Source organism: Orycteropus afer, unplaced genomic scaffold, assembly GCF_000298275.1.
Source record: "Orycteropus afer afer isolate SDZICR_OR568_19922 unplaced genomic scaffold, OryAfe1.0 scaffold00578, whole genome shotgun sequence".
NCBI lineage: Eukaryota > Metazoa > Chordata > Mammalia > Tubulidentata > Orycteropodidae > Orycteropus > Orycteropus afer.
The window spans coordinates 684,664-712,593 of NW_006922165.1; the positions used below are offsets into that span (position 1 = coordinate 684,664).

The following is a 27,930-nucleotide window of genomic DNA, read 5'->3' on the forward strand; positions in this document are numbered from 1 at the left end:
ATTTGCTTCCATTATTTTTTACTATTTTTTAAGTAGTCAATTACTTAATTCAGGAAAATATTCTGCATTGGAGTGATAAGAACAAGTATTCACTAGAGAATGACTAAAGTATAATGTTGTATGCAGTCAAGTTGATTGCTTGCATTGCCTTTTTTCTTTCAAACTTTTTTCTTTTAACTATCTAGTCTGCTTAACTTCCATCTTACAGGGCTTAAGATAAATCTAAATTGACATCATTTATTTTAATTTCTAACTATAAATAGCTTATCAACAAAGCAGTTTACCACAGAAACACACACACACACACACACACACAGCCATCAAGTCAGATCTGACTCGCAGATAAACAAGTATCTCTTAATTATATTTTTGAAAAAGATTTAAAAGTAATGAGGTATATCTTAGATGGTTAATAAAGGTTGGGCAAATTAAGCTATGGAAAAGATAAAAGAAGTACACCTACAAAGATAAATTAACTATTCAAATGAAGAAAAAACTAATGGCATCCCAATCATGAGAAATAGCTTCATGCTAAAGTGACTTTTGTAACTATGGGAAAGGGCTAAATTAGAAGGCCTAATATTTGCTATCAGAATAAACTAGAGTGAAAAATGAATCCTTGTTTCTTTCTCACTGGTTGACCTTTGCAAAAATTTATATAGAATGATGAAATATACTTACTTTGCCTGTGACTGCAGACCAAACTTTTAAAGTGTTGTCATCAGACCCACTAACTATTCGGTTACCACAAAACTGTAAGCACGTGATAACATGATCATCGTGTCCTTTCAGCACCTACAAGACAGGTATTTAGATCAGAAATATGTTACTATGATATGTTCTTTAAAATATTAATGAAAAGAAAAATGAAGCCATAAACATGATCCATTACTATGATCTATTACTAGAATTAAAATTTATACAAAATACAAAGTATCATCCTTTCTGGCTGACGAATAAAGAATTAACATTTTGTTGTTTACACATGCTATTATTTATACTTGAAACATCTACTATTAAAACTTTACAGAGTCTACACTTCACAAAGATGATTCAAACACAAATGTTTTTTAATATATTTTATCCATTTAAACTAAAAGAATATGAATCTAATTTTTGTCACATGAAAATAAAAAATACCTAATAATAATAATAAGAGTAACAACTACTGGTTTTTCAACTTAAAATTAAAAAAACTTTATCATAATATGTGTGTAAATATATGTGTACATGTATATTTACATACACACACATATATATATACATACATATCATATGACATTGTTCCTTCAAACAGCTTTTTTAAAGTGCAAAAATATATCAAGAATTTCAGGCATTTGTTATCATTTTTCATATACTTGAAATGTTGTAAGACAGAAAGAGAAAATAAGAATTATGGTCAAATTTATAAAAGTAAAGCATCAAAGACATATGGAAAAAATCAGTCCAAAAGACTAACGAACCACGTGAACCCCAGCCTCCATGAGTCTGGAATCTGAACTAGACAGTGCCTGGCTACTACTAATGACCATTCTGAAAGGGATCATAGTATGAGGTCCTAGATAAAGTAGGAGAAAAATGTGGAACAAAACTCAGAATCATAAAAAATAAACAGACTTATTGGTCTGATTAGACTGGTAGAACCTCTGAGACCAAGGCCCTTATTCACCCTTCAAGGCTGGAATTGAACTCGTCCCTGTGGCTCAACTTTCAGCCAGACAATAGGCCTGTAAAATGAAGATAACACCAGGGAGGTTTCAAAGTCATTAGAACAATCAAACATACCAGATCACAAGGGAGGCATCTGCCCAGGGACAAAGCTAAGAAGGTAAAAGGGACAGGAAGGAAGGGTGAACAGAAATGGTAAACACAGGGAGGAAGTGAGAAGAATGCTGTCACACGGTGGGGACTATATTCAATGTCATGAAACACAATGCATATGAACTCTTAAATGGAAAACTGATTTGCTCTGTAAACTTTCACCCAAACCACAATAAAAAGTTTAAAAAAAAAACCACCACAAACAACAACAGAAAAACCTCATCAAAAACCAAAACACGGACACTCTTCAAAAAGTCATGTTCAGACTATGTGGTGAGACAAGGCAGCAAATTCTTAGATAAGAATGTATATGGTATAATAAAATTCAATAGCATGTTTAGAGATTTTCATTCATATAGATGAAAAGACATGCAATTTAACAAGTCTTTTATTCAAGTGCAATTAATTTTCAGATTAGATGAATTAATAATAGAAGAATATTGTCATTTATACTTTCAATTATTTTAAATATATTGTTTTTCTTTTTATAAGAAATAGATGTCAAGCTATACTGCTTGCCAAGAAGAAATAGTACACTCAGTACTAACACTGATTAATGGTTTCTGTTATACTGTGCAAGAGTTAGTTCAGTTACCTTAGGAGATTTGAGTTCTCCTCGCCTCCAGTTAGTATCAATTCTGTGCTGTCTGATGTATGCACTTTTCCATGGACTGTGTATGAAGCCTGGTTTTATTACTTTCCTTCTCTTAATGTGCAATGGTTCATCAATCCCTAAAATGTTTGAAAGAGTTGAAGATAATAATTGTTTTCACCAATAATAAAAAGTACACATTTTATAAAATACTTCATTTTCCTTTATGCTCAAAACCACAGAAACGTAAGACAGTCCAATTTCTAATACCATTTCTACAAAACAATGTGAAGTCTGAATTTTCTATTGCACTTTGAATCTCCCTCCACATTTTCATATTTATGATTTCATTTCTTTCTCAAAATGATCATATGGGAGAAAGTAGAGCAGGACTTATTAATCCTACTTTATACATATAGATATTTAAGAAGAGAAGTTTTCACTGATTAGTCTAAGCCACACACTCAGCAGAGGCAGAAGGATTAGAAATCAAATATATTGGATCTTTGCCTTAAAGCTTTACTGACTTGGATTGATCATAAAATGTTCTCCAGCTCAACTATAAACTTCATAATGGCAGGGACCACCTATACAGTACCTGTCTCATGCTGATTCATTCTCAACATTTTTGCTACTCAGAGACAAACATTTTTGCATGTATCTTTTCAAATATTTTTTTTTTTTTCCAAATGTTTGTTGGAAAAGAGTCCTCTCTTATATATTATACCTACTTCTCTAGTGAGAAAGTGGATTTCTTTCATTTCTTTTTTTTTTTTTTTTTTACAAATGCCAAGAATATGAGCTCTCTGATCACAGGAAAATTGCAGTTCATCACTGTACCTTCAGCATTTAAGAGTGTCTAACTCTTAAAAGAAAGAGCCTTAGGGGCACAACGGTTCAGAGTTTGCCTGCTAATGCAGTTCGGTGGTTAGAAGCCACCAGGCACTCCATGGGAGAAAGATGTGGCAGACTGCTTCTGTATAAAAGACTTACAGCTTGGAAACAGTATGGGGTAGTTCTACTCTGTCCTACTGGGTTGCTATGAGTCAGAATCGACTAGATGGCAACAGGTCTGGATTTTTGGTTTGGTTAGTTCCTAAAGTTGTACTCAGTACGTATTTGTAGAAAGAATGAATAAAATATTGAATATTTAAGTATTTAAATGGTAATACTATTTGTGAGCTTCTTTTAAATACTCTCTATCCTGACTTCACATAGACTGGGAAGCCAATTAGACATATTTGCTATTAGTTATACTGCTTGTTAAGGGGTTACCTGTAAGATTTTGCTCATTGGAACAAGTAGAATAACCTGTGCATTTTATGTAAGTAGATGAATGTTAATGAAACACATTCTTAGTTCTCTGAGATACCACCAAAGTTCCCTTCTCTCATCAGCTATTTCATTCTATTTGTAACATAACAGTAAAAAAGAAAACCAAGTTATTATTATTTTTTTCTATTTGTTTTCAGGCTTACTTGGCTTCTTCAAAGTATTGTCTATATGATTTTGAACTTTACCTTCTTCTTTGCATTTCTCTCTCCAAAGAAGGTTGTCTTCAGCCAAAATTCTCCAGTAACGACACGTCTGAGCCGCTTGTAGCAAGTCTTTGGGTTCCAGGAATGAAAGCACATACAGTGCCAGCTACGAAAAAGAAAAAAGTATAGTATTCCCATACTTTAAAAAAAAAAAATCATAGAAATAAGTTAATTATTCCCTAGTGGATGAAGTACTCACAGAAAAATATGTTTCAAACAACAAATACAAACACCCTATTGGTTTTATGAAAGTTGTTCCTCTAACTCCTTACTTCCTTAAGGAACATTTATTAAAGCTCTCTACTTCTGCTCTTGCTTTGTAAGCCTCAAACTCAAAACTTCAATTTTTAAAAAATTCATAATGATATGCTATTTCTTATTAGGTTGTTTAAATTCTGTTTTCATTCCCTAACTACAATGTAAATTTATTGAAAACAGGACTTCAATGCCTTTTGGAGAGCCTGATGAAAAATAATATTTCTAGTAATATTTTGTGTTGAATTATTTTAGATAATTTTTATAGTTAGATATCATAATTAATAGTTACTCATCTAAGTGTTTATTATTACAATGATGAACTTGTCAAACATCTATAATCTTGACTATGAATGACTAAGAGAAATAACTACTAAACTGTTCCTTAACTAACTTAACTCACAGCCCTCGAGTCAGATCCGACTCATAGAGACCCATCCATAAACATATAAAATAATTTGGTTCTAGTAAGTTTAGATTACTTACAGGGATTTTCCTGATGTGCTAGACAGAATTGTTTATTTGAGCTAGTTGTCTGGCATACCATTGATCTGAATACTTTGTTTCTTATAACTGCATTTTTTTTCAGTCTACTCAAACAAATAAAGGAAAAGGAAAGAGAAGGAAAAATGGAATAACAGCTTCTGAGTGTGCTTATTCAATTAGCCTCAAAAATCACATAAAAATTAAAATTATTAGGAGAAAATATACTTTAACAAAGCAATAAAATTTAGTTATCATGTAAATTAAATCACAAGGATTAAAATAAGCTATTATGTAAAGGGTCAAGGGTCACTTAGGGACTAAAAGCACAATTTGAATTTTCTTTATAATAAATAGGCATTACATGACACAAAATTAAGTGTTCCTAATGATTTCATATAGAGAAGAGTTCACCATTCATCACATATTTATTTAGCACATTCTATCTATATACAAAGCACTCCAACCAGTCAGCAATCAATTTAATATTTTTAAATTGTGTATATAACAAAAAATATACCATTTCAATTTAATGGTAAATTGAGTGAAAGAGCTCTGGTGGTATAACAGTTAAAAGCATTTGGCTGCTACCAAAAGGTCAGCAGTTTGAACCTACCAGTTGCTCCATGAGAGAAAGAAGAGGAAATGTGCTTCCACAAGGATTTACAGCCTTGGAAATCCTATGGGGGTAGTTCTGGTCTGTCCTACAGGGTTGCTATGAGTGAGAATGACTCGATGGCAGTGGGTTTGGTTTAGTTTTTTTACTGATGAATGACACTGAAATACTTTTTGTGGCGTAATTATTTTAGGTCTTTCAGGGAAGACCATTCAATATTATAAGGGAAAAAACGTTCATTTAAAATAAAAAGGCACAATGTGTATTCAGCAATGTATGTATCAACGCTGTACTTTTTAATGGATAAGCCAATAAATCTCGAAGTTTTTAATCCAATCAAGGCCTTACTTTGCTTTGTGTGAGTATCCAATAATGTGATGTCACCATGTTACTAATCTTCTATGTGAAATTACAATTTGACATGGAAATGATCAGATACAATATTATAACTGTGGCAAAGAGAGGCCATTTAATGCCCAAGATATTTGGATTGGTTATGTGGAAAAGCCTATTCTTTAGTTATCTGGCTGTAATTCATAGAAACGTGTAACGGATCTTAAAAGTAAAAAAAAAAAAAAAAAAAAAACCCAAAGACAAAACTCAACTGCCATGGAGTCATTTCTGACTCACAGCAAACCCCTCCCTTGTGTTTTGGAAGTGGTATCTCCATGGAAGTAGATTGCCCAATCTTCCTTCTGAGGAGTGGCTGGTGGGTTTGAATTGCCAGCCTTCTGGTTAGCAGTCAAATGCCTTAGGCACTATGCCACCAGAAAATAACAAATGTAGAACAACTGAAGATTTCAAAGATAACATTCTAAAATCAGTAGGTAAAACTTCCTTAAGTAATAATGATCAAGAGATCATTCTAGTTCAGTGTCTGCATGCATCAAAGAAGAATGTAAAGAACTCCACGGGCATCTGGCACACTTTCCTTTAAACTAGCAAAGGCCCTAACCATACTTTAAATTTCAACCTCTTAAATGTTAGTCTATTTACACCTAGCCAGTTCTACCAAAACATGAAGTAACACAGAAAATACATATAACAAAACAGAAAAACATGAATAAAAAATGAGAGCCAGGAAAAGTGTAAATCAGAAAAGAAGGTTTGAATTAGGAAAAAGAAGAACATAATCACAATGACAACAATCTCTTCTGTGGTTTTTTAATTCAACACCAAGCAAAAAGGGAACACCAGTTAGTTACATGATTCTTACTATGTGGGGAAGCATACCAGTTCCTCAAAGGAAGCAAAGTTTTTCATGTAGGACTTCTTATAGGGGACACAGAGTGGGTATTGCTTTGAACTGTATCTCAAGTACTACAGTAGGGGTGGTTACAGGTTCCTTGTAGCTAAGTCAAATAGTCTAGCTAGGCAGTTTCTATTCATTTGGCTTAAAGATAAAATCTAGATTAGTAATTCTTCCTTAGGACTACTAGTAGATAGATCTGAAACTAAACATCTATTTTGGATAATTTCCCTTCTTGCCTAACCCTTTTGTTTTAGTGGGAAGCGCTATTCTTTGTTTCACTCTAAAACCTACACAGAAAGACTACCATATTATACTTAAATAGTAGCCAATATCTTCCCAGAATTACTATATTTCAGTGGATTGAACTAGTAAAGGAAAAACAAATAAACAAAACATATGGGAAGAAAGAAAATAAAGAGAATAAAGAAAAATCTGTCTCATTCTACAGTAAAAATTTCAGGTTTTGCTCTAGATCATTGTGGTATAGTAACTTACATGGTATGGCTTTTCCAGCCAGTCTTTGTAACTCCCCCTGTGCTATGAGTAGCTGATTGTTAAAGTTATCCACCTGGTGTATTTCTGTTGGAGCAGTAGGAAGCAATCTTCTGCAAAGTTTGCTCTCTCTCAGGTGTATAGAATTCTGATGTTCGGCTTGGTTAGTTTGCCCACTGTGCCAGGCTCAAAAGGAGCTCTCCTAGAGGCAGAGGAAATCTCTCACTGCCGGGTGAGAGACATACTTGCTGAGAGAGAGAGATGTGAGACATACACTGCTGAGACAGAGATGCGAGAGACATGTACTGCTGAGCTAGAGACGTGTTACTGAGAGAGACGGCTGGCTGTGAGAGACTGAGAATGTTCCTGAACTTGAATGGTAGCATGTTGCTTCCCTAATAAACCCCATAATTTGTGAAGTCTGTGTGGCCACTACAGCAATTATTGAACCCAGCAGAGAGGTGATGGGTGCCGTGGGGGAAATGGTTGATGACAAGGTTAGTAAGAGGGATGGGGGGTGGCAGCATGTCTGGCCTCACAAGAACAGGCCTTGGGCTGCTGTCGGTGATTCTGTCTTCCTCTTGTGTAGTTAGAGGCCAGAAGATGCCACCTCCCTGCCCCTTTAGCAATCATCTACTATATCACCATGTTTTTCTTAGTATTTACTTACAAAATAAAGATAATATGGTTTATATCATAAGCCTCTCATGTGAGACTAGTGAGATTTTTGTAAAAGTTTTTGAGATTAGTAAGTAATGTGGGTAAAGAGTTTTGAAATCTGTTGAAGGGAATTATAAGAACATTATTATAAGTCTATTTCCTGACATAAAGGTAATAATGTATTAAACAATGAGTAGTCTCTAATGTGATCACATTAATTCCCTTGAAGAATTAGATATATACCATTTTTCTGCATATATAAAACATTTTTCAAAATAGGAAACATTTTTTTCTGATAGTTGAAAATAAGAGGAAAATAGACAATATGCTAAGTTGGAGACCATCTATCATTCTTCTACCTAACTTCACTTCTTTTTCCTCAGGAAATCATGAAAAAACCAATTATTCCAAGCAAATCTTTACTCTATTTATCCTGTTAAGTGATAATTTGTACTTAAAAATTTTCTTCATGTTCTTACGATTTAAAATTGTACTTTTTGTGTTAAGAAATCATCATGGAAATGCAAACAAAGCAGAAACAAACAAACAAAAAAACCCTTCATTTTTAAGGATAAGGAAACAAATAAGCTTATAAGAAAGCCTTTATTTTAACAAAAACACTACCCTCTACATGTAGGACATCAAGGGAGAGTATGAAGAATGTATCAAAGGTGAATAAATTCACTTTCAGCCAAACACCTATAAAAGTGTTTCCTATTATTAATGTTCTTTTGGAAGCAAGAGAGCTTATGACACTTTCAGAAGCCAAATCTATTCAAAGCGTTTAGTTTTAGAATGAGGCAGCAAAAATAAAAATTCTTTTCTGGGACAAAGTCATTTTAAAAAAATCATTCCAAGGAGGAAACATTTCAGGAAAAAAAAAAGTTTTCTTCTCTTTGCTTTTTCCTACATTAAATGTAATAAGCTACTTTATTCATATCTGATGTTAAAGTATAATCAGGACTATTTTTTTATTAGTGCCCTTAGAAGTTTTAGAATGATTATCCGAAAGCACTGACTCTTTTTTGTTCAAATTTGAAGTTTTAGGATGTAAGCAACTGTGTATTAGTATTTTCTTTTAAACTGTCTTCTTAGCTGACATAACAATAAGTGACATATACATAGTAATTTGTGAAAATATATATCATAGTACACTGATTATTTAATGTTCTCGTATTTCTCCTTGCTGACTAAAAATGAAACAATAAAGTCTGTATGAATAAAAGAACTACGTCTAATCTATTCTTTATTTATACAGTCCAGAATGTCCACGTGATCCTAATATATAACAGAAAATAGTGTTAACATACAAATATAAAAAGAAGTGGGCATAAATAATAATAATAATACTGTAGTTGTTGTTGGTATGTGCCGTGGAGTCAGACCCGACTCATAGCGACCCCTCGTTGGTTGTGTTTCCGAGGCAGTATCACTATGGAAGTAGATTGCCCAACCTTCCTTCCAAGGAATAATAATACTAATGATAAATAATTCCAAAGAATGTAACTGGCATGGGAAATAACATAATAAAAAACACATACATGTGAAATTCTATGTATTTTTAAATGATTACATAATGTAAGTAGCAGAGAACAACTCAACTAAATCATGAAATTTTTGGCCTGGAAAAGACTTGGAATAGACAAAAAATAAAACAAGAAAATATTATTGTTTTTAAAACATCAGAATTGGAAAGAGAAAAGAAACCCCAAAACTATAATTAACATACCAAGACAACCAAATGTTGGGCTTCAAATAACCTGGGAAACCTTAGTGAAGAAATAATCAAAATAATGAAACTCGATAGCTTAGGCTGTTATGTATGATTTATTATAGTGGTGGAAAGAAGTCACTTAATTCATAAGCATACTTTAATCTGAAAATTGTATTATTAAGGCATGACAGTTTGTCAATTATAGGCTTCTTTAGCACTAATCTGACTGCTAACCAGAAAGTTGGTGGTTCAAGCCCACCAGCCACTCTACAGAAGGAAGACTGGGCAATCTACTTCTGTGAAGATTTACTGCCTCAGAAACCAAAGGGTTTCCGACTGAGTTGGAATTGGCTGTGAGTTTGATTTTTCTTTTTAAACGCTAATTAAGAGTGTTAAACTGACAATACTGAATACCGTAGCTGATGAGTTATATATTCATAGCACCCAATGAAGAATTTAACTTACCTCTTTAGGGAGTAAGGAAATGAAATCTCGTTGAAACTGGGGTTCTATTACTTGCATCATATGCTTTACTTGAGTTGGTTCACAACTATCAATAAGTTCATCTAAAGCAAGCAATTTCTCTGGTCCACTCCAGCTCTATCAAAGAGAAGTTAGAAATTTTTATTATTTTAACAGATGTTCCAAATCATAAACTCATGAAGGAAAACCCATATCTATATACAACCATATCTGAATAAGGTAGACCTGTATAAAAAGTGGCAGTCATTTCGTCTTATCAAATTTACTAACCATTTTTATTTTTTAAAGCTTAAAACAGTCATGGTTTTGACAGAAACAATATTTTGCATTGTTATTACAATGGTTATATGTTCATCTACCACCAAGATTCAGGTTGAGAAATCAAGAAAATTTTATTCCAGAAATGTCAATTTGGGTTAGTGAGTTAATAGGGAATTTCAACTGATGATTTCCTTTCTCCACATTTGTTCTAATGGGCACTATAAAATTTGATGGTTTTAGAAAGGCACTCAACTGAGAGTTAAGAGATTAGCAGCATTATTTAGAGAATTAATAACTGGATTTATTGCACTTTTGACAAGTGTCTTCCACAATTAAAAGGTCTTTGATTTGTTATGTGAAAATAACTTGAGATAAAAAGACAGTAAACAATGAAAAATAGTAGCTGATTTAATAGCAAAATTATAACATAGAAAAGATCAAAAGAGGGTAAGAAATAAAGTAATACACTAATGAAAAACAAAAACTCTTAATTATACCTGAAAAATACGGGGTCCTTTAAAGGACTCTAAGGGATTATTTTTAACTTTTTCCCCCAAACAGTGAGGTACACCTGCACAGACAAAGTCATGCTTCTTAAAAGGAAAAATTAAAAAAGCCATATGCAAATGTCAGAAATTCTCCTTAAAATTATCATACAAAACATTTAAACACTTCACAATCTATTAGTGAAAGAACATCCTTGAAAAGGCCTCTGTTTTTCTAAATCTATGCACATTGAAGTACATGTGTGAATTATTATATCCATTTTGGAAGAGGGTAAAGAGAGACCAACAGGTGAAGTTTGAAGCTAGAAAGATCTGGATTCTGGCATTACACTTCTTGCTCAAACAAGGAATTTGGATTTTGTAACATGTGTAACAGATAATAACTGAAAACTGAGATATACTAAGGATACAGGGAGACTTATTCAGAATACTTTTACAAGTACTTTACACTTTAGGGTCTCCTACTTCTTTCTCATCATAAAGTGTAGATCATAGTAATACTATCAAACACTTCAGGAGCTCTGGTGGTACAGTGTGTAAAACACTCAGCTGCTAATCAAAAGGGCAGTGATTCAAACCCACCAGCTCACTCCGCAGAAGAAAGAGGCGGCAGGGAGGCAGTGTGCTTCTGTAAAGATTTACAGCCTTGGAAATCCTATGGCACAGTTCTACTATGTCCAATTGGGTTGCAATGAGTCTGAATTGATTCAGTGGCAGTGGTTTTTTTTTTTTAAAGTCAAATGCTTCGCTTAACTATTTTCATAGTATCATGCCATAAACATTATCTCAATCAATCATCATAAAACCCCGTGATATTCTTCATTTTATCACTGAATACAAGAAAACACAGGTTTCAATAAGTTGTTTTTCTCTATTACACACACACACACACACACATATAGATATATATTTATATATATCTATATATATATCTATCTCCATAACTTGAGCATTCAGCTTGCATTTTTTTGGGGGGGTCAGGGTGAAGATTTATACATCGTAAACTGAAATGCACATGTATGTATATGCACATGTATGTATATGCCAAAAACCAGGCTCATTGCTATCGAGTCGGTTCCGACTCATAGCGATTCCTCCTTGGGTTTCTGAGGCAGTATCTCTATGTAAGTGGACTGCACAGTCTTTCTTCCAAGGAGTGACTGGTGGGTTTGAACTGCCAGCCTTCTGGCTAGCAGTCAAATGCATTAGGCACCATGCCACCAGAGTCCCTTAAAAAGAAAACAAAAAACAACTCGTTGTTGAGTCAGAGTCCCACAGGAACAATTAAAAACAGTTAACTTGAAGACTGATTATTTTGTTGGGTTTCCCTCACTGTAGTAGTTAAGGTTCTATGTCAACTTGCCTTGGCCATGATTTTGAGTGGCTTGGAAGTGGAATATAGTTATTCCCCATGATGAGATTGGATGTGGAGGAATGTAGCAGCTAATTAGTTGAAGGGGAGCTGACTATAGGGTGTGGCCTGCGTGCAGTATATATGGAAAGGTTTGGGAAAGGTCTCTAGCTTTTTGCTCATTTTGGATCCATATTTGGCCCATCATCATCTCCAGTTCCTAGACTTGAACCAGTGGCCTGGTGTGTTGCCTGTCGATCTTGGATTTGTCAGCCCATGAGGAGCTCTGGTGGTTCAAACCCACCATCCACTCCTTGGAAGGAAGGGTGGGCAATCTACTTCCATAGTGATACCACCTCGGAAACCCAAGGAGAGGTCACTATGAGTCAGATCCGACTCCATGGCATTGCGTGCATGGGTGCAGCTGCATGAGTCAGGAGAAACTTCCAGCTTGCTCCAGTGGGACTGGAAGGCACAGATGCCCAAGGTCGAGGGGCCTCCACCCAGAATTCAGAGAGAGAAAGTTTGCCCCTAAAGCTGGGACTCTTAACTTAGATTTCTATCCTAGTTTTTCTCCAGAGCCAACGATTTTAACTTGGACTCGTAACCTAGTATTCCTCCAAAGCTGACACTCTGAATTAGGATTCCTGGTCTCCTAAATTGTAAGAAAATAAATTTGTTTGTTAAAGTCATCCACTTGTGGTATTTCTGTTATAGCAGCACTAAAAAACTAAGACACATAACTTCAAATCTTGGTTCAAAATTCAAGTTTCTAACAAAATTTACACTGATCAATCTTTGCTCCTCTCTGACCAGTTAGTATCAATAGCATACACTCACTGATTTACATTCCCAAAAGAAATGAGGTAGATTTCATAATATGTTGTTCCTCTTTATCTACACTCTAAGGTATTTATCCACTACTTGTCTCTCAGTTTGTTGTAGTGTGGTAGCTTTCATGTTGTTTGAGCCTGAAGGTTATGCCACTGGTACTTCGAATATCAGCAGGGTTACCCATGATGGATAGGTTTCACCAGAGCTTCCAGACTAAGACAGACTTGGGAGAAGGAAGGGACCATCCACTTCTCAAAGAATTGGCCAGTGAGAACTTCATGAATAGCATAATGTCTGATATATTTCCAGAAAACTTTATGAATAGCCCTGAAACATGGTCTGATACAGTGCTGGAAGTTGAGCCCCTCTGGTTGGAATGGACTCAAAACAAGACTGGGGCAGAACTGCCTCCTCAAATTAGAGGTGACCTTAATAATGTGGATGGAGTAAAGCATTAGGACCTCCATTTGCTGATGAGGCACGACTCAAAATAGGAAGAAATAGCTGCAAGCATCTGTTAATAATCAAAATGTGGAATGTAGAAGTATGAATCTAGGAAATTTGGAAGTTGTAAAAATTGAAATGGAATGCATAAAGATTGATATCCTAGACTTTAGTGAGCTGAAATGGACTGGTTTTGGCCATTCTGAATAAGATATGGCCTACTATGCTGGGAATGACAAATTGAAGAGGAACGTGTGGCATTCATCATCACAAACAATGTTTCAAGATCTATCCTGAAGTACAATTCTGTCACTAATAGGATACTATCCATACACTTGCAAGGAAGACCAGTTAATAAGACTATTATTCAAATTTACACACTAACCACCAAAGATGAAGATATTAAGGATTTTTACCAACTTCTACAGTCTTAAATTGACCAAACCAGCAATCAACATGTGTTGATTTCTGGTAACTGGAATGTAAAAGTTGGAAACAAAGAAGAATCACTGGTAATTGGAAAATATGGCCTTGGTGATAGAAATGACGCTGGTGATCACATGATAAAATTTTGCAAGGCCAATGGCTTATTCATTGCAAATACCTTTCTTCAACAGCATAAATGGCAGCTATACATGTGGACCTTGGCAGATGGAATACACAAGAATCAGGTCAACTACATCTGTGGAAAGAAGTGATAGAGAAGTTCAGTATCTTCAGCCAGGCCATTAGCTGACTGGAATAGATCACCAACTGCTCATATGCAACTTCAAACTGAAGCTGAAGACAATTAAAACAACTTCACAAGAGTCAAAACATGACCTTGAGTATATCCCACCTGAAATTAGAGACCATCTAATGAACAGATTTGATGCATTGAACACCACTGACTGAAAACCAGAGGAATTGTGGGAGGACATCAAAAACATCATCCATGAAGAAAGCAAAAGATCTTAAAAAGACAGGAAAGGAAAAAAAGACCAAAATGGGTATCAGAAGAGACTCTGAAACTTGCTCTTGAATGAAGAGTAGCTAAAGGAAATGGAAGAAATGACAAGATAAAAGACTTGAACAGAAGATTTCAAAGAGCAGCTCAAGAAGACAAAGTCAATTACTATAATGAAATGTGCAAAGACCTGGACCAAAAGGGAATTACATGTTCAGCATTTCTCAAGCTGAAAGAACTGAGGAAACAATTCAAGCCTCAAGTTGCAATGCTGAAAGATTCTATGGGCAAAACACTGAATGATGCAGGTAACATTTCAAAAGAAGATGGAAGGAATACATAGTCACTGTACAAAAAAGAATTGGTCAATGTTCATCCATTTCAGGAAGTGGCATATGATCAAGAACCAATGGTACTGAAGGAAGAAGTCAAAGTTGCACTGGAGAACTCGCAAAAAACTAGGCTCCAGGAATTGACAGAATACGCATTAAGATGTTTCAACAAACAGATGCCACAGGAGGCACTTACTTGTCTGTGCCAAGAAATTTGGAAGACGGCTATCTGGCCAACTGACTGGAAGAGATCCATATGTGTACCCATTTCAAAGAAAGGTGATCCAACAGAATGTGGAAACTGTAGAACAATATCATTAATATTACATGCAAATAAAATCTTGCTGAAAATAATTCAAAAACAGTTGTAGCAGTATACAGAGAACTTTTAGAAATGCAAGCTGGCCTCAGAAGAGGACATGGAATGAAGGATATCATTGCAGATGTCAGATAAATCTTGGCTGAAAGCAAAGAATACCAGGAAGGGGTTTATTTGTGTTTTATTGATTATGCAAAAACATTCAACTGTGTGGATCATAACAAATTATGGACAACACTGAGAACAAGGGGAATCAAGAACACTTAATGGTGCTCATGAGGAACCTGTATATAGAATAGGAGGTTGTCATTCAAACAGAACAAGGGGATATTGCATGGATTAAAATAAAGAAAGCACTGTGTTGGGTTGTAGCCTTTCACCGTACTTATTCAATGTGTATGCTGAGCAAATAATCCAAGAAGCTGGACTATATGAAGAAGAACACAGCATCAGGATTAGAGGAGAACTCATTAACCACCTGTGATATGCAGATGACACAACCTTGCTTGCTCAAAGTGAAGATGACTTGAAGCACTTACTTATGAAGATTAAAGATTACAATCTGCAGTATGGATTACCCCTCAACATAAAGAAAATGAAAACCTTCACAACTGGACAAATAAGCAGCATCACGATAAACAGAATGACTGAAGTTGTCAAAGATTTCATATTACTTGGTTCCACAATCAACACCCATGGAAGCAGCAGTCAAAAATCACACGAAGTACTGCACTAGGCAAATGTGCTTGAAAAGATCATCATCATTAAAGAGCAAAGATGTCTCTTTGAAGACTAAGGTGGGCCTAACCCATGCCCAGGTATTTTCAGTAACTTCATATGCATATGAAAGCTGGACATGAATAAGGAAGACTGAAGAAGAGTTGATGCTTTTGAATTGTGGCGTTGGCAAAGAATACTGAAAGTACCATGGACTGCCAGAAGAACAAACAAATGTGTCCTAGAAGAAGTGTAATCCAAATGCTCTCTGGAAGCTAGAATGGCCACACTTTGTCTCACCTAATTTGGTCATGTTGCCAGAAGGGACGGACCATTCCCTGGAGATGGATATCTTTCTTGGTAAAGTGGAGGGTCAGCAAAAAAGGGGAAGACCCTCAATGAGATGGACTGACACAGCATCTCCAACGATGGTACAGGAGGGATTGTGAGGATGGCATGCCACTGGGCAATGTTTTGTCCTGTTGTACATGGGTTGCTATGAGTCGGAGTTGACTCAATGCCACTTAACAACAACACAATAAGGTATTTATGGACACTCATACAACGATATGCACATTCTGGGTGACAGATAACTATGCTGACTTGATTAAAGTGCATCTTTCATTAAGTCATTTTATAGCAGAATAGTTTTAGTGTAAACTGTTTAATCTCCTTTGTAATATGAATGTCTACTTTATTAAACATATGTTTTTGGATGTGTTTAAGGTTAAATTTTTATTGTAAACATATTCTATGTCATCTTTTATAGTAAAAGTATAGTGAAAAATCTTTTAATGTATTACTATATGTTCTATTTTTATTAAGTGTTTAATACACGTATCTTTCTAATTTAAGGTAATAGGTTATATATATATATATATTCAATGTTTTCTTTTTTTTCATTTAATGTGTTTTTTAACTATTTATAAAAGAGGAAAGAATAGAAAAACAGTATAAAGACATGACATACAACTACTAATACATAAAAAATATTTTAACAAGGCTTCTGGGGAATGGAAAGCAGAACAAAAAAAGAAGCCAGAGTAAAAGATAAATAATTCTGATGTTAGATAAATGTTTTCAACTGTCAGAAAGCTCAATACAATTAAGACAAATTCTAGTACAAAACTTATGTCTGTATAGCAAAATATTTCTGAAACTGTAAAGAGCATTTTAAACAATAGTAACAAGAGTCAATCAAAATATCTTGAATTATACACACATTCAGTAGGAATGGCCAACATACTATGTGGCATATTACTGAAAGGTTTATCACTGACACAGATTAGTAACGTATGCTATAACTACACAGTAAATGAGATTCCATTGACCACAATATTAAGAGCCTAATCACTTAAAACACTTCTCTTATGTGATTTCGAAAGAGGTCTAGACCATTGACCATGATATTTAACAGTCTAATCACTTAAAATACATCTCTTATGTGATTCCCAAAAAGGTCTGGACCATATAAACGGCTTTCCTATCTCCAACCTGGATTTTTTCCCTGAATACCAGACCTATATATAAAACTGCTTATTAAACATCTATCCTTAGATATGTGGTGTTGTTGGTGTTATGTGCCGTGGAGTCAGAGCTGACTCATAGCGACCCCTCCTTGGGTTTCCAAGGCAGTATCACTACAGAAGTAGATTGTCCAACCTTTCTTCTGAGGAGTGGCTGGTGGGTTTGAACTGCCGGCCTTCCGGTTAGCAGTCAAGTGTCTTAGGCACTATGCCAGCAGGGCTCCCATTCTTGGATATGTAACAGAAGTTTATTCATCCAAAACTGATCTCATGATCTTTCCCTTCAAACCACATCTCCAGTCATTCCCAGTGCAGTAAATGGCAACTCTATTCCACTAACAGGAGCTCTGGTGGCACAGTGCCTAAGGCACTTGACTGCTAACCAGAAGGCTGGTGGTTCAAACCCACCAGCCACTCCTCGGAAGGAAGGTTGGGCAATCCTACTTCTGTAGTGATACTGCCTCGGAAACCCAAGGAGGGGTCGCTATGAGTTGGGGCCGACTCGATGGCACATAACAACAACATTCCACTAATTGCTCAAGCTCTAAAATCTCGAGTCTTCCCTGACTCCTGTCACTGTCTGATGAATCTGGTCCATCAAAAATGCTATGGGCTCAAACTTCAAATTATAGCCAGAATCTGCCCATAGCTATCCTGATCTAAGCTAGCATTATCTCTCAGCTGGATTATTCCTATAACTTTGTAGTCAGTGTCCCATCTTCCCATCTTTATCTCCCTAATTCTGTTCTCAACACAGCAATCATTAATACTGTTAAGTCATTCTGCTCAAAATCCTCAATGGCTTCCCATTTCACTCAAAGTTAAAATACACACATGGCTTAGCAGAAGGAAAGTATGCATTAACATGAGAACCTTGTGGGTGATTAAATTAAAACAACAGTAACAATAATCCACGTCAATACATAATGAAGAATAGTAAAAAAAGTACTGAATTGGGGATCAGGAGATCCAAGGTTCAGAGGAAACACTGCCACTAATTAGGTTAGAACTCAACCTCTTCAGGCCTTAATTTCTTTATCTGCAAACGAAAGTGTTGGGTAATTCTGATAATTACTATTTTATTTCTGTTTAGAAAAATGATCATACTAGAAAAGAAAAAACAAAAGTACTTTGTAAAGTAGGAACATACTCAAGGCGATAGGAAAAATATTCCAAATTCCAAAAGGACCAAAAGAAGAATATTTAATTTCTGGACAAAATCACAAATGCAAACTTAAAAATTCTCCATGGTAGTGGTATTTCACTTCAGGTATTTAGAGAATACAGGTAGTGGGGAAAAGCAGAAGGAGCAATAAACTATAACCAGGGTCCTGTAAACTCATTTACCAGTAAACTCACTGTGGAAGCACATGGAAGTCCCTTAATTAGTTTGAGTCTTAGAGACTTGACTTGTATAGTGAAGGACCTGGTTTAGATCAGTGGTTGCCAAAAGCGGTTAAGCAGTACAAGAATCAATGTTCTACAACCCACCATCAAAATCTGATTCAGTGATTGATTAAGGTAAGGCTGAGGGTATTTAAAACAAATAAAAAACAAGCAACTCATCCAGTGTTGATGCAAGTGATTCGCAAACCAGCATTTGGGAACCACTGGTTTGGATGATCCTCTTAGTATACCAGATATAGTATTTTATGACCTTAGGTAGTAGAGTTGTTGTTGTTGTTGTTATGTGCCGTCGAGTCGGACCTGACTCATAGTGACCCCTCCTTGGGTTTCCGAGACAGTAACACTACAGAAATAGATTGCCCCATCTTCCTTCCGAGGAGTGGCTGGTAGGTTTGAACCGTCAGGCTTCTGGTTAGCAGTCAAGTGCTTTAGGCACTATGCTACCAGAGCTCCCTAGGTAGTACAGTACCGTACCTGAATTCTACATGGTAAAGAACTGACTATTCTAGAACCTCTTACTCATTGCCGTCAAGTAGGATCCAACTCATAGTGATCCCTCCTTGGGTTTCTGATGCAGTATCACTGTGGAAATAAGATTACCCAATCTTCCTTCTGAGAAGTGGCTGAAGAAGGTTTGAACCGCCAGCTTTCTGGTTAGCAGTCAAATGCCTTATGCACTATGCCATCAGAGCTCCTTAGAACCTCTAGCAGATGGTTATCTAGCTTGCTTTGAACAGTTCCAGGATTGGGGTACTCACTACCTCCCATCTACTATAAGGTAGTTCTGATTGTTAAGTCCATCTCATATCAAAATCTGCCTCAGAAAACATGAACCAGGTTTTACTTTCTGACCACTGGTATAATGCTAATGTGCTTCCACATATCTATCTTTGCTCTTCACAGCAATACTATGAAGCTCGTTTTACAGCCTCTCTTCAGAGCTGAGAAAATGAAGGATCACAAAGGCTGTGTTTCTTGACCAAGGAGGAAATGTATTTAATGAGTATCCACAACATTTCCAAGTATGATTTTAATACATTTATATGTTTTCTCATTTTTGACAACATTTTAGTGTCAAATCCACCTTAAAGAGGATAAAAAATAAGCAGTGGTTTAATAACATTGCCAAAATTACTCAGTTATTAAAGTGCAAATTCACAATTTGAACTAAGAGCTTTTTCTTCTAAATCATATGTGCTTCTCATTAATCATATCAGGTGACTTCTGAATATAAATTTCAACACAAAACAATGTTAATATCATTAATATCTTTATCTATTCTGAAAATTTCAAGTGAAAAAATCATATACTAACACTCAAATGACATAAATGAACAAAAATAATCACTAACTTTCTATTCCAGAAGTAACGATCTGAAGCAGCAATCAGAATGCCAAAAAAAAAAAAAAAAGAATCCATGACTAATGAAAATTCAAATACTACCAAATTTCTCCTTTTGTTTTAATTTGTACTTTTATTTTACAGTAACATTCTATTTCAATTGCTGCTTATCCAAAATGGTGTAGCATTTATTGTCATTCAATTTATAAATTCAGTAGAGTCCTTTGTCAGTATAGATGGATCTGGACGAAAACAATGCTGTATCACTGCCTGAGGAGTGATAACAGAACGGTAAGGGGACAAGCTCTCCCATTTTGCTTGTTATGTAACAAAACTCATCATTAAATGCCCCCACAGCACATTTATAGAAATCATACCCGTTTAATTATCCCTCAACTATACTACATAGGCCAACTCACGACTCCCCCACTTTACCATGAAATTATATCTTTCTGTAAGTCAGGCATTCAAGCACTGTCAAGTGATTCATTTCTAGTTACTTTGGTATTAGCCTGAAAATAAAAGGCAATGTACAGTAACACCCAGGGTGTGTCAGAGAAAGGCACAGCACTCAAGGGATTAAAGCTCTGATCTACCTGTCCACTTAACCTTTTGTTACTAGTAGATATCTCTGCTATTGAATTTCTCAGCAAATTACATGTTATTCCTGTTAACTAAGAATAAACTTTCTTTACTACAATTACTTCTCATATTGAGAAGCAATCAAATATACCTTTTTATAGACCAAAAAAAAGCCAGCCTAACATTTTTTAGTTTATTGAATTTCATCAATGCTACGAAACACTATATATATATTTTTTAAATGGACATTTCTGAAACTGAGATGTACCTAACAATTTATAGTGTCTTACATTAAATGAAATACAGTATGTGATGATATTTGGATATTTCATTAAGTAAAGCATAGGCTAGTAAAACTGAGAAAAAATGGGCCCACACTACATACTCTGACCCAGAGGTTCTCAATCTCAGCACTATTGGGACTCTGGGATGGACACTTCTTTTTGTGGAAAGCTGTCCATTACATTGTTCCTTCCCCTAGATGCCAATAGTGTCTTCCTCCATTCTGGTCCCTGTCAGAGCTTTAATCCCTTAACAACCAAAAATGTCCTGAGACAGACATTTTTGTCTAAACCAGGGGTGAGGATATCATACTCAGTTGGGAAATACTGCTTTAACTTTTCAGTTATTAACTGGGGGCGGGGAGGGGGGTTATCCTAGTTTTTCTGAAATCACCTCAGAAGCAGAAAGTAATTTTTAAAATTCATTCAGAAAAGTAACACTGCTTTAAGGGAGTTTCCCAGCTACAGAAGAAAAAGGGATATTTATTTAGTTTTTGCCTAGATATTTAAAATATTAGGGTTTACATAAACAGACATGTTAAAAATTTGAAATATCAACTAAAGTATGTCCTTTTCCAAACATATTTCCTTATTCATTCATAAAATACCTAAGCATTCCAGCAACTACAGGTAATGACATATATTCATTTCAGATTATATGATGGCATCAGAGATATATACATTTTACATAATATGTATTATTTATTGTTTAATTACACAAAGGTTTAGTCCATGCCAGATAATTTTCTAAACACTTGATTTATAGATATTATCTTACTGAAAGAAAAGATGTACCAATTTAATATCACTATCATAAGTTATAAAATTCATAATATGAAAATTTATGTTGGAGCCAATCTGCTCAGTAAAATTTCCAAGAATTTAAAGTGTTAGAACCGTAATAATCAGGATTGACTGTAATATGCCTTATCTAAGTGTGGTACTGATGATAAGAAGCTATGCCCACTCTAGGGTTGTGATGGATAACTTATTGGCAGTGACTAATTGGTGGAGTTCTTACATTATTCCTAAATGACTGACTTCTAAGCAATGAAGATTAGAAAACAAAAAGACATCCAGCAATCCCCAAAACCCAAACATAACAGAAAAAAGGAAGAATGGTCTTAGTCTTAAAAAAAGAAAAAAATTTCAAGTACAATTATACAAACTAAGCATTGGACTACCTTAATCATATTTATCACTTAAATACTTAAAATAAGAGCCTTTCTTTTAAGTAATATTTTAAAAAATGAGATATACTTCACATTAACATATAAACCACCATTTAAAAGTGTACACTTCAGTAGTCCCAGCACATCCACCATGCTGTGCAAGCACCATCACTATCCAGTTTGAGATACTTCCATATCTCCAAAAGAAACTCCATACCTATTTAGCAGTTACTCCTAATCCTTCTCTCCCCTCATTTCCTGACAACCACTAATCTCCTTGCTGTCTCCTTGGATTTCTTATTCTGGACATTACATATAAATAGAATCATATACTATGTGGCTTTCTGGTCTGGCTTCTTTCACTTAGCATGATGTTTTCAAGATACATCTAGGATGTAGCATGTAACCGTACTTCATTCTTTTTTTATGGTTGAGTAACTCCTTCTTCTTTTATAGAAATTAAGTGAAGCATTTCAAGTACTGTGTGTAGATATATCACCTGAAACATTTTCAGCCATTCCTGGAGACCTGTAGGTGGCTGGACAGATGTAATTCGGCGTCGTTGTTGCCCTTGGCCATTGGCTGCTCTCAGGTCCCCAAAAGTTGTTGGTGTTGCTGAACATGGTACAAGCCCAGTGGTACTACAGAAAACACAAGCGTGGAAACAAAGATAGATGCTTATTAAGAACAAGAGGTTCTAATTTAATGAGAATGATGAGCTGGCATAGTTCAAACGTTGATCCAATTATTGCTTTTTTTTGATTACTCCCAAAGAGCTGGGGTACACAAAACCTATTTTGCTATTCTTAGTTTCCTCACTCCCACATAACAACCTGTTATTATGCCAGCAATGCTAATCACAAACAAAAGACAGAATCTCCATGGCAAAATTACAAGTCATTGGTAAATAAAAACAATATTAAAATATTTCCTTAGAACATACAGGCCCTACTTCACCTGTGACTATTCTTCAATGATAAAATTAAATAAAAGTTTAAATATTCTTTATAAAAAGGGGTGAAAAACTTTTAAAACACTCATGTAGAAGTAATATGTTCAAATGTTTTATACTTAATTCACATCATTCTTTCAGTTTGCCCCAGATGCCTTCTAAATTCTTTATAATATTTATCTAGCTCTCTCCAATTTTCTAATGTTACTGATAAAGCTTAGTCTAGATGGTATCTGACAAGAAAAGGCTTGATTTAAAATGTTACATTTATTCAAAATAGGTAAGTCTTGAGAACTTATATGCAAAATTAAATGAAAAAAGATCATGTAATAAATTTTATCCAATAATTTAAACTTTGAGATAGTTAAAACAAAACGAAACAATCAAACAAAAGACCCCACAATTCAATTCTGCCACCAGTAAAACACAGGAGTAAGACTAGATCATCTATGTCTACAGTATCTAAACTTCCTAAAAATGACCAATTAACAGCAGAGAGAGTATAGTTATAATTATGTTACTAATAATCTGATCTTTTACCTTCTAATTTCAGTGTCTAAATAATTTAAACTCAAAGAAAATAGTTAACATTTCTGTTGCAGAGACATCTGAACAAATAGAGAAGGAAAGTTTGGTAAAGAAAATTATATTTGTAACATGTGTTAACGTTGTTGTTATGTGCCATCGAGTCGGATCCAACTCATAGCGACCCCTCCTTGGATTTCTGAGGCAGTGTCACTACAAAAGTAGATTGCCCCATATTCCTTCTGAGGACATAATCTTTATTATTGAGCTATGGTAATAAAATATTTTAAATCCCAAGAATATATAAAAGTTGCATCATAATAGATAAGTATCAAACTTTGATAAATTACTAATGAAAGAACTCCCTTGATTTTTTTCTCTCTAGTATCTCTCATTATTTTGCTAAAAATATGTATCTCTAACATCAGATTAAGATAAAAAAAATTCATATTAATACCTTTTAAATCTTTTTAACCTTTTATTTAGATAATTTTTAACATTGGACAATTATTTTTTCCCTTCTATCAAATTTCAAAAGTAAGTTGTATTTTCTTCTTCTTTAAAGTGAAATGATATATTTTCTTATATAAGAGGATTGAAAATCATACTTTTATCTTGTTATTAGAAAATCTGTCATAAATATTACAAAACATCAAATATACATATCTTGCTGTCATTAGGGGTCATTGAGTCTGTTCTGACTCACAGTGACCTCATCATGTCCAACAGAAAGAAAACAGTGCCCGGTCCTGCGCCATCCCCACGATCATTGCTATGTTTGAGCCCATTGTTGCAGACAGTGTGTCAGGCCATTTCATTGAGGGTCTTCTTCTTTTTCACTGACCCTCTACTTTACCAAGTATGATATTCTTCTCCAGGGACTGGTCCCTTCCAATAATATATATATCTCAGTAACTGACAAAGTCTGCCAAAATATATGGAAATAAAGATGCAGTTTGGTCTAATTTTGCTTTAGCGAAATTATATATTAAAAGACTAACAAAATTCAACTTTTGCCTTTCCAGGTGTTTTTCTGATACAAAAAAAGTGAGCAACTGAATTTTACTAAAATATGTTTATAGTTAAAAAATATAATCAGTTCTCCTTTATAAGCTGCCTTAAGAACAACTGTTTAATTTTATACCTTTGTCCTGGTATCAACCATTATTATTAATAGAAGACCAAAATTATATGGCTGACTAAAATCTATGAATTAAAAAAGTAGCATATTTTTAACATTAAACTTAACTTTCTCATCCAAGAAATATTTTACCAAGGTTAGAAGGAAATATCAAAATGAAGTAAACAGAGTTTTACTTGTCTCTCTATCACTCCACACCCTCTGGTGGAAGCGCCAAAATACAGTGAAATGCCAAAAGGCAAGGAGTTAGAGGGAGGAGAACAACAGTTATTAACACGGGCAAAGCATTTCCTGAGTAACTACAAGATACCTTTATTTTCTCTTCTCTCTTATCTCTGTACATTTTGTATGTAAAAACTGTATTATGATTTCTAAATTTCATAAAGGAGAATTTGAAAGAAACACTTTCTACAAATGAATGAAATAAAAATAAACCATCTACCTGAAAGGAAGAGATGCAATCTGTAATAATGCTCAATCAAAAAAATTATGTGTGAGAAATTAATTTCACTGCATCATATAAAATATAAATAACTCTAAATCAAAGTATTTTGGGAGAAAAAAGAAATGTCACAATAAAGAAATTCTTATGGTTACTATTGCTAACTTCCAACCAATTATTTGAAGAAATGAAAATTGTGCAAAAAGAAAAAAAAAAAAAAAAAACCCTTGAGAAACATTTGTCATTTAAATTTTAAAATACTGAATTTTAAAATGACATCTAAAGCCATTTTTAATTGGCTGAGTAACAGATACTGTGCTTAAGTTAGCCTAATTAGTGTGAGTAGGAAGTTTTACAGTGATGCAAAATCCAAAAATGATGGAATGAAGGAGGAAACAAGACCACAATTGTATTTAGTTGTTATGGAAACTATCCTACTTGTATAGAAATATATGTGTTAAAAACATAAAATCTACCAAGCAAATAAAAGGGGATTTCTAGCACAGTAATTTCACAAAATAAGATCTAGTTAGTAATTGGGAGATATACTTCACTGCTAGTAAATGTATCTTCAGTTTCACATATATAAATATCCACCCTTGAACAGCTGTTGCTATAGTAACAATATATTTGCTCATATTCACATTTTAGGTTTTACATTTTGGAATTCCTTAAAAACTGTCATTTTAAAATTAAGAGAACTTCTGTTTGTCTCTTATTTCAATGTATTAAGTAACAAAATATAAAGCCATCGTCCTTCTTCCTTCCCTAATTTAAAATGATGTGGTTCCCAATTTCCAATGATCTCAAGTGTGTTAAACATCGAGTACTAGTAACATTATTATTCTGTAAGGATAAACTGAAATAAAAGCCTTCAGAATCATCAACTCTTTAAAGAAACATGAGAATAATGAGAGAATTATGATTACATTTAATATTACCTTGTATATTCTGAGACTTTGCATGGTTTCTTTCCCAAAGAAAAAGAGCGGACCTCAGAACCATGGTCCAACTTTCTTTTCATCTATAAAGTAAAACAAACAAGATATGTTTAAGATAAAATCATCTGTCCAACTATCAAATTTTAAGTTAGTAATACCAGGGTAAAAAATTTGTATTTTGATATGCCTACAATGTTAATTAGGCATAGTTAATTAATATAGAAAATAAATGTTTTATAATTTCTTCTACTAGTTCTACTTTGTTTTACTCTCAACAAGACTGGAAAGGTGAATTTCTCCCCTAATATTTTATTCAGAAAAACAATGTTTAGTGATTTAAATATTGGCAATCATCATATATTCTCCTTGAGGATAATATACCTTCGTTTTCTAGTTTATTTATCAACATAGGAAAATCCCATGATCCACACAGTAAAGAACTGCATTTAATATGCCTTCCTCTCACTGATCTTCATTTTCTTTATAAACATACTTTAAGAAAGAGAAAATAAACAAAATACAAAATCTCAAAATAAGAAAGTAGTGATAGTACCTGAACTTTAAACACATTTTTATAAAGGATAAACAGAAGAACATAAATGAATTTAGACAGAATATAGCAATGCTGGAGGGGAAAAAAGCTATCATTTGATACATACACAGAATATAGCTCTATTGACACATACTTAGGACAAAATATTCTAACTTGAAAAGCAACAACAACAAAAGATTTTAAAAGAACAAGTTATGCCTTTTTATAAGGTATAACCAACATCTATAGTTTTAAAGTGGTTCATTATGCTGTTACACTACACATATATTCAGAATTGCCTTTTGTCAATGTCAATATTGAAATTTTTATTTTTATAGTTTATTATTCATTAACTGAGATAATCTGAATATATATATATATATATATATGTAAACTAGAAAATGAGATCTTAGAAGATTCAACTTTTTCTACTTCAACAATCCCTTTCAGATTTGTGTCCGCTAATTAATTACTGTTAGCACTGTAAGTTGGAGGGGGCACCCAAAGTGATAAGATAGCTATTCTCGTTTTTATAATAAGGTGAAAACCCTTCCTTTGCAAAAGCCTTATTTTCCTTCTATTGCCTCACGTGGGAACATAATAACATAGCATGCTGCAATATAAATACTAAAGAGAACCAAGGAGACTCTAAAAAACTCTTCTTGATCTACATTATTGATAATAACAGCTATGTTTTTATCTTCCTGCAGGAAGTTTTCCAAAATATGAAGATGATCTCATATTGGGAACTAGAGGAGAAGGTACAGCAAGCTCACCCCAAATTTATACCTTTAGTTCATAAACTACCTACAAGAAAGATAATTATTCTTATTTCATCCCTTCAGATGTTTCTATACTCATTATATTCTTTTACAGTGATTTCTCTCAAAAACCACTAATTTCCTTCTCTTCAATAAATAATTTACAAATAAATAAATAATAAAAAGCTGTAATACACAGGTACCACGTGCTTGTATGTATATACCACATATACATAAATTCATTAGGAAGGTCAGTCAGTATTGATTACTTTAAAGACCTAATTTTCTGGTAACTCTTTTAGATTTACATTTTTATAATTATTATACAACACTCTGATAGTCATTCTAATTAAGTTTGTAACACTGGCTTTCACAACTTCCTAGGATATCTTGTAAATACATTGGTGTAAATGCCATTTGCCACTAAAGGCAAACTTTATTTCCATCTTAGAAATCCTTCAGTAAATAAAAATACCCCAGATATTTGTTTAAAAAAGCATTAAGATTATTTTAAATATATTTTATAAAATAAATCACCTTCCTTATGACTACAGAAGCTTTTTAAATGATATAATGTTTACTGAAAATACTAGCTTTAAAATAAAAAATTAATTCTGCAATATTTGGAGGGGTACAGAAAGTAAATATAATCTATTTAAATATAAATCCCAAATATTTCAACAATTCTATATTTTAGTAAGTCAACTAAAG

At 34.1% G+C, this 27,930-nt stretch overlaps 1 protein-coding gene across 1 annotated transcript in view; it reads right to left on the reverse strand.

Annotated features, from left to right (window-relative positions):
- The window catches only part of FBXW7 (F-box and WD repeat domain containing 7), a 122,682-nt gene that overhangs the window by 11,010 nt on the left and 83,742 nt on the right, over positions 1-27,930 (reverse strand). Inside the window, exons 2-7 of the mRNA XM_007956171.2 lie at positions 25,927-26,009; positions 22,425-22,566; positions 9,889-10,023; positions 3,934-4,057; positions 2,417-2,553; positions 682-795 (exon numbers count right to left, since the gene is read on the reverse strand). Of these exons, the coding sequence (XP_007954362.1) occupies positions 682-795; positions 2,417-2,553; positions 3,934-4,057; positions 9,889-10,023; positions 22,425-22,566; positions 25,927-26,009 (735 nt within the window). The remainder of the gene's footprint in view (positions 1-681; positions 796-2,416; positions 2,554-3,933; positions 4,058-9,888; positions 10,024-22,424; positions 22,567-25,926; positions 26,010-27,930) is intronic.